General features: G+C 43.7%; 1 protein-coding gene across 1 annotated transcript in view; it reads right to left on the reverse strand.

The window, feature by feature from the left end:
• The window catches only part of thbs1b (thrombospondin 1b), a gene marked incomplete at its 3' end in the record, with an annotated part of 13668 nt that extends 5719 nt beyond the window's left edge, over positions 1–7949 (reverse strand). The window contains 15 exon segments of the mRNA XM_014015433.1: positions 346–453; positions 1073–1291; positions 1362–1514; positions 1600–1727; positions 1873–2046; positions 2996–3172; positions 3336–3509; positions 4698–4794; positions 5474–5599; positions 6064–6173; positions 6259–6342; positions 6655–6730; positions 6957–7516; positions 7586–7670; positions 7746–7949. Coding sequence (XP_013870887.1) covers positions 346–453; positions 1073–1291; positions 1362–1514; positions 1600–1727; positions 1873–2046; positions 2996–3172; positions 3336–3509; positions 4698–4794; positions 5474–5599; positions 6064–6173; positions 6259–6342; positions 6655–6730; positions 6957–7516; positions 7586–7649 — 2250 coding nt within the window. The 5' untranslated portion in view covers positions 7650–7670; positions 7746–7949.
• Positions 7950–8538: the final 589 nt, after the last annotated feature.

Raw genomic sequence — 8538 nt, forward strand, 5'->3', positions numbered from 1 at the left:
CACACACACACACACACACACACACACACACACACACACACACACACACACTTGTTCTTCTATCCTCATGAGGTCTTTGCACTGACCCATTCATTTACTGGTCACTAACCCTGACCCCCTGAACCTAACCACCTCAGGACATACCTGACCCAAACCTAGCCTAAACTCAATCCTAAATCGAACACCTGACCCACCAACGGTATTTCCCCCGATGAGGACCAGTCTTTGTCCCCATAAGTGGCTCCTCACTGGGCTGTGGGTACTGGGAAAATGGTCAAAAATTGTCCCCTCCAGGTAGCTAAGACATTTACCTTTCATGCATTTAATTTGGATAGTTTTACTGACCCTATCATCAGGAATGCTATCGTTGTCGTCATCATCATCACAAGCATCACCGATTCCATCCTTATCGTAATCTTCTTGACCCGAGTTAGGAAGATTGGGACAGTTGTCCTGAGGACAGAAAACATGATCAGAACACTGTAGATATACGTTTCAGGAACAGTGTCTGGTCAGCGCTAAATAACATTGCTAAAATTAGTCCAAAAATAAATTTTCAGTTAACTGTTTGAGTTAAAACAATCAGAACAGAAGCAAAAATCAATAAAATCATGTTTATAAGCAAAACTGAGTACTACAATAGCTAAAGGACAAAATTAGCATGACCGTAGCTTCAAGTTAAAATTATCAAAATGGTACCAAAAGCAAAAATTTGAGAAACATTAGCTAAAATAAACGGTCAAGTAGCAAAACTGTAACTACATGCTAAAGGTGGCAAAACAGGGTAAAAGCTAAAATTACTGAAACTGTATCTAAAAAGAGCAGAAAGAATAAAGCTGAAGTAAAGTTTAGAAAGCAATATTTTTGAAMAAACTGAAGAGATCTTAATGAGAAATTTAAAAAAGTTAATAATACAGATTTACAGAGATTAAAGCTGTAGATTGAGCTGAACGTTTAGATTTATGATGGGTTAAACAAACAAAAAGCACGAGGGATTTGTTTGATAGCAGGAAATGCATGAAAAAAACTCTAAAAATCCAATCTTAAGCCTTGCAGCTCGACTGCTTCTTACCTTTTTACAGTGATAGGTGGCGTTTTCCACACAGACCAGATCGACGTTGGGCCATCCGTCCAGATCCGTGTCCTCTCCGCAGATGTGACCATTGCCTGCATAACCAGGCTTGCACTCGCACCGGAACATGGGGTCAGCRAAGTGACCCAGGTAGTTGCATCTGGCGTTTTTGTTGCAGTCGTGGCTCCCATCCAGGCAGGGGTTACGAGGCGTGCACACCTGTGTGGACGATCAAAACGGTTAGTTTCAACAGGAAATGCCTGCTTGTGGGTGACTTGTTTGCACTTACCTGCTTGGTTGCTGCAGCTTGCTCCACGCCTCGGCCGAACGGCTGCGGTCCGGTGAAGCGGGCAGGGCAGGGCAAACAGTTGTAGCCTGGTTGTGTGTTCTCACAGCGATGCACACCGTTAAACTCGAAGCAAGCATCTGGAACTTCCTTGCACTGTTTTTTAGAAAAAGTGTGATTTTTAGGCAGGGAGGCTCCGAGCAATCCTCACAGCTGACATAGTTAGTTTAATGAGTTTTACCTCATCGACATCTTTGCACTTGATGCCGTTGCCCGTGTAGCCAACTGGACACTTTCCACACTTCCAGGAACCGTCAGGGAAACTGGTGCACTTGGCTCCAGAAAAGCAAGGGTTGGACAAGCACCCATCTGAACACAAGAATGCAGCCTCATTATCAAGCTCTTTTTGATGCAGCTTGTTTTTACTCAGCAAAACAAAATAAAAAGTTAAAACCATTTGTCGACAAAACAATAAAGAATCATGGAGGTTTTGTCAGCGATTAAAATGACTCACCGATTGGACAGGATTTCTTGTTGCACATCTGTTTGTCTGTGGCGTCGCCAACACACTCTTTACCGCCGTGCAGAGGGGAGGGGTTGTTGCACAGGCGCTTACGAGTCTGAACACCTCCACCACAGGTGAGGGAGCAGGTACCCCACGGAGACCAGGGCCCCCAGTTCCCGTTGACTGATGCAAGACGACAGAAAAACATTCAGCTAAAAGCATCGTTGTATAACAGCAAAAGAAGGTTGGATGTTAGCAGAGGCRGAGCTAGACCTTTTTACAAGGGGTGACACAGCAGTGAACAAGGTTTTAAGTTGGATTAGAAAATTCAAGATGGCCRCCACAGCTAATTCCAAAAGGCTTTAATTCAGCTGTTTTTAAAACCTATTGAGCTGAAATTTTGTGTGATTGTAGCGAAGGATGATCCAAAAATCATGCTGAATGCTAGYCACAACTTATTATTCAGCCATTTTTAGACCTACAAAGCTGAAGATTAAGTTCTAAACATTAATCAAAAATTCAAGATGGCTGCCACAGCTAACTTTAAAACACTTGAGATGAAATTTGTTGAGGTGTAGCTAAGAATGATCACATGCTGATTACCTATGCTAATGCTAAATGAAGCTAACACCTAATGCTAATTTTACAAAGGGTCATTTTAAACATACACAGCTAAAACATTTATATGGTACAGTCTGACAGATACAACAGAGTATTTGGGCCACACAACGAGATAGAATAAAGTCATATTATAACAACATTAACGTTGTATAAAATAAAGTCATAATATTATGAGAATAAAGTCGGAATATTACGACTTTATTCTCATAATATTATGACTTTATTCTCGTAAAATATGACTTTAATCTCGTAAAATTATGACTTTATTCTCGTAAAATTACGATTTTAATCTCGTAATATTACGACTTTAATCTTGTAATAATTAAAAATATCTTTTTGTGTTGCCCTAATACTCCGTTGTAGACAAAATCTAAACGCTAACACAAAATCTGACATCTCCACCCACTGTCATTTATTTGAGGGTGGCCAATCAGGTGGTGTCACTTGCCACCCCAGGCCACCCCTCTGGCTCCGCCCCTGGATGTGAGCTGGTTTATATTATGAGACTTACTGGGACAGGGAGACTTCTGGCACTTTTCGGTTTGCCGGCCCTCTCCCACACACTCCCTGCCCCCGAGCTGCGGGGTGGGGGAGTTGCAGAGGCGGATACGAGTGATGACACCGGCGCCGCAGGTGACGGAGCATGATGACCAGGGGGACCAGTGGCTCCAGTTGCCGTCCTGCTTGACTGAAGGTTAAAAAAAGGTCRTAGGTCATTTAGCAGGAAGAGAAGTGTTGGACCGAAGCAGATTTAATTTGTCTCATAGATGACAGCAACAAAAACACAAACATATGAATAATTTATAGTGTGTTGCTTGTTTTCTCGTTCATTCGCTTGTTTCGTCACTCACAGCGCTTGTCACACTCCTGGAGGTAGCAGTCGCGGGTCTGTACAGAGGTGCCCTCGCAGTTGTTATTGATACGGTCACAGGAGCGCCCACGCTGCTGAATGCCCCGCCCACAAGACACAGAACAATGGGTCCATTCAGACCAGGGCGACCAGCCGTCCTCTGCATAGTCGCTCGCTGAGCAGGAGAGAATATGAGACAGAGGGAAAGAAGTTGGACAATAAAAGTGCTATTCCAGTGAGGCGGCACCCCTTTTCAAACCCCCCCTGTGAGCCTAAATTAAGAGGGAATGCACCTAAAGTGGAGGGCTAATGGAGCAGGTTTTAGCTGGGACTCAGACATTTATATGAAATACCTTCAGGTTAGAGCAGAAAACTAAAACTCTAAAAAGAGCCAGAGAATCTGAAAAAAACTGCTACAATCTGAGCGCACAGGGGTGTCCTTGTTTTGTTTCACTAAAAAGGAAGAAAWAAAAGGAAACACGACGCTGATCATGTCGTACCATCAAACGTCAACAATTTTATCAACATTTTCAAGAAAAAGCGTTTGCCACAAACTCTACTGATTCTCCTGTCTGAGTATTTTCAGGTCTTTGAAGTGGGTCAAACAGAAATGTCTCAACTCAACACTGAACACAATAATCACCTTTTCYTGCTGTAAAACTGGAAACTTTCTACGTTTCAAGTTGAATATTTAAAAACGTCTTCAGCACAAGAGCTCAATTCAAACACAGAAGCATCCTTTCATTTCCTCCAATGGAACTGAAGTGAAATCATTTTTAAAAGTAGGATTTCTCCTGAATAGACACGTTTTTTTACATCCAGGGGAATATTTGTGGCTTTTTGTTTGATTTGGCAAATAACACACAAACGGCTGCTTCAGTAAACGTGGCAGTGATTGAATGCTTCGTCTGTCTGTTGAAGTGTATGCACACCAGCGTATGGAGACCATTTATGCACACATTTACAGCACTTTCACAATTAAAGGCCAATCATTCCATCACTTGATGACAGTTTTAGGCTAAAATCCCCTTTTGTTTTGTTTAYACCTAATTTGGTTAAAGCTTGAAAATAATGCAGAAATCTCTCAGGATCTGTTAGAGCTCGATGTTTATGCTGTGAATGACTTTCAGCTACTTAAACATTAAGTTTTAGATCAGTATCTGTTGCTATTTGTGTGGAGGAAAGTTGTTCTCCTGGAGATACGTCCAACAGCTGATATATAACCGTCGTGGTTGGACTCAAAAAGTGAATCAGTTAAGCCCAAAGATTATTTAAAATTCTATTAAAATCCATTCTTGTAACTCATGAGATATTTGTGTAACGGTGCAGACAACAACTAAGTTGGCAAAAGGAGAATCCTTACGTGTTCCACAGCGGGGGCAGCACTCCCCATCAGGAACTGTAGCGTTGGCACAGGGGATCAGCGGGCAGGAGATCTTACGACAAACTGTAGCAGAGTTCTGCACAAAGTGACCAAAAAACAAACAAACCATGAATGATCAGACAGATGTGTGGATATCAGATGAAAAGTGAGTTGGACTAAAGTACAGCTTCACTGATACAAAACTGTAAAACAGCTTCAGTCRGTTTGTTCGTGTCCGTTCCCAGTGYMTGAGCACATCACGCCAGAAAACTAAAGCACACGTCTCTGGCAGCGAGCGGAGACTCCTGCAGACAACCACTTATCCACTGGGYCGAGGAGCAGGAAGGCCCCCCTAAACCTGGATGTGGGTCTCATAGCGAAGCCTTGTTTGGCTCTGAGCCCTAAAAGATGGCCTCCCAGCCGTGTGTTGGAGCACAACTGTCRGTAAGCGCACAAAGCTCCGCCTCCTGGAGTTCAGCAGTGACCAGAGAGAAGGAGGAAAGGCTGCTAAATACCCTCCTTTTATAAAAGTCATGTTCTTATTATGAACATTTAACAACAGGTCTGTCATTACAACACCAAAGACCACCGGCCGTCTGCCAACCCACCAAACTACTAATTACTGACCAGAGACGCTCAGGTGGTGCTTAAGTGTGTTTGTGTCTGTGTGTGTTGTCTTTATACGAGTGTAAGAACAAGTCGAGGAACAKAATCCCTTCACACACGCCTGTGTGTGTTTGTGTGTGTGTGTTTAGGGTGCAGGGGGAGGGGCTCACCTGACAGGTGCACTCTGTGCAATCATCGACCGTCCACTCGTCTTTGTTCTTGCGCATGATCCCGTTGTGGATGCAGACGCCGCTGTGGATTCCGATGCGGTTTTTGATCAGTTTGTTCTCATTCGTCTGGGAAGCAACATGAAAAAATCCAAACTAAAAATCTTTCTGAACCGTTTGGAAAAGATAACATTGAGAACAAATTAAAATAAAAAACACCGCTGAGGTGAACAGTTGTTGATGTTCATGAATGAAGTAACAGGAAGTGATGTCAAAATGTCTCCTAACRTTCTTAAAGAGTTCCCCTTTAAAATCACTTCCTGTTTCATTTTGATCCAAGTTCAAAAGAAAATATGGCAATCCTGTGACAAAATGGGTTAAATCCTGTGTATTATGCCAAATATAGTTTTTTTCTTCAACTTTTTGTACTTGAAGGACTTGTATGTCTCTTTAACGACACATTAACCATCACTGTTCTGCTAAGTTTAACTTTTTAATGTTCCTTCTTTATAACTTTGTGACGAGCTTTTAGATAAATCAGCAGCAGAAGCTCAGACTCTGTCAGACCTGGTCTTTGATGGCTTCCTCCTTACCAGCTGGCGGAGCTCATTGGACAGCTCCTTGACCACCACGCCAAGRCCCTTCAGCTCCTTGAACATGCTGAGAAGATCCTCACAGGAGAAGCCGCAGACCATCTGCAGGTCTTCAGGAGAACAAGTCCAGTTCAGACAAGGCAAATTTTAGATAAATTAATTAAAAAATGGAGAATTCCAGGTAGCAGGGAGTACCTTTAGTCTTGTGACCTGTGTACTCTGTTCTGATGGCAGAGGAGCCGTTCAGATTGTTCAGGATCATCGTGTCGCTTGTAACAACTGTGAGAAACAACAAAACATGTTGGTGAATTAAAGTGTTCACCTAAAATAAAAAAGCTCTACTTTAACTTACAGCCCTGATTATATAAGACACCAGAGAATGTGTAATCTGACATTCCTCAGCTCTCTTTTAAATGAGTTTTTTAATCCCATTGGGTTTCCCAAGGTAATAAATAAAAAAATAAACTTGCCACTGAGAAATGTAAGCTTTTATGAAGAAATCAACCACAAATACTCTCAGACAGACACTTGTCAGGGCCTGGCAGCGCACGATGTGGCAAACAATTACGCGCATTGGTCATGATTACTTACAGCTTTGGCATCCTTTGTTGCGCATGATGGCTTCCAGGGTTGTTCCGAACACAAACCGCACGTTCTGCAGAACCCCCTGCAATCAGCAGWGCTCACTTTAATATCACAATGAAAWAAACAAAATGCTTTCCACTGGATTACATAACAGAAACAATCATTTTAATAAGAGAGTTTCCAGATTTACGCGCTTTTTGCGCATTTGGACACATCCAGTGAGTTGATTTATTGTAGTTCCACTTTTAATATTTAAATAAAAAATACATGTTTAGTGTTAGAAACGAGCCTCCAGTCCGTGCTCTCACCATGAACCGGTCGTTCACGGCCCCTTTTCCCACCCTGAGGCGCGCGCCGGCCGGCACCTCGTGCGTCAGGACGCTTTGGATCGGCGCGTCCATCTCGGCGGTGTTCACCTCCTCGCAGCCGGCGTACAGCTGCACGCGGTCCTCCTGCACGAACAGCGTGATGTTCCTCCAGTGGCCCGTGGCCAGATCCGCCTCCTCGATGGAGACCACCTGCTGCTTGTTCTCCGTGGAGAAAACCACGTCCAGCGTGTTGGCCTTGCCGTTGGAGACGATCTCGAACACGGGTCCCGAGCCGTCGCGCTTCTCCACGGTCAGGAGGCTGCCCCTGGTCCGTTTGAACTGCTTGAAGTTGAGCAGGAGGAGGAAGCCCCTCTCGGCGTGGATGGAGTCGATCAGGTCCCTGAAGGCGCTCTCGGGGACCGGGGGGATCAGGTCCGGGTTCAGGATCTTGTAGGCGGGGCTGTACGGGTCGTCTCCTTTCACCAGGGTCACCCCGTGGTTCTTGCTGGGGACCTTGATGAGCTCAAACAGGTCGAACACGCTGTTGTCATCTCTGGACTCTGTGGGAACCAGAAGCTTCAGTTTTTGTCTGGAGGACAGGAAAAGGAGAAAAGTTCTCAGAAACTCACCTGCGACCCTCGCGCCCTCACAGGTCCACAGCATCAGGAGCAGGAAGACCCCTGTCTGCTTCATGATCACACACCGAGCTGCTGCCTGCGGCAAATCAAACCCATAATGTTTACAGCCTGACTGCATGTTTGCTACAGGTTCTGCAGAACTTCCACTCACCTGCTCAACTTCAGAGGAAAAACAAGAAAATCCCCCAAAATCTGTAAGAATCCAAGAATAATCCTCAGGGATGAGTTTAACCCAAGTTTTCCATTATTATATCCACAGAGGCGAAAAATAAAAATAATCAGTTTATTTTTTTTTAAGCTTAATGAAAACTCCTCCTGATGCAGCCCCGACAGATCCCCCTTTAAAGCCACAGAGGACAAAGTTTTATTTAAATAGTTTGATGCTTTTCCTAAGATGTGGCCTCGACCAATCAGAGCGAGGAGGAGAAAAAAAGGGACGAGCTTATACTTCTGGTGTGTGTGTGTGTGTGTGTGTGTGTGTGTGTGTGTGTGTGTGTGTGTGTGTGTGTGTGTGTGTTCTGGCCCCAGACTCTTAATGGGCCACTGTTTCCTCTCACACCTCAGAGTCACGTCCACCTCACAGACCTTCTGCAGAAGGTTTCACTCAGATTTCCATCAGCCTCTGCTGAAAATAAAGTCACACTAATATCTCATGTCCTAAACAAAACATTAATCATTTATAATAAATGTAAATATGGCTTGATGTCCTCATCATTATAAATATCTTATCATAGGTTCATAAACAGTTTAGGCTCATAAAGTCTATTTGTGTGCTAAATAAATTTTATTATTTTGTTTTTTTACCTTTTATTATCTCATGCTGTTTCTCAGATAAGAGGCTTGGATTCAGTCAGTTCTGGTGCAGTTCCAGCTGCAGCCACTAGGAGTCAACGTGAATTCACTGAGGTGCCTCTGGCAGCTCCAGGTGCTCCATATATATATAT

The sequence above is a fragment of the Austrofundulus limnaeus genome, unplaced genomic scaffold (assembly GCF_001266775.1).
Source record: "Austrofundulus limnaeus strain Quisiro unplaced genomic scaffold, Austrofundulus_limnaeus-1.0 Scaffold129, whole genome shotgun sequence".
Lineage (NCBI taxonomy): Eukaryota > Metazoa > Chordata > Actinopteri > Cyprinodontiformes > Rivulidae > Austrofundulus > Austrofundulus limnaeus.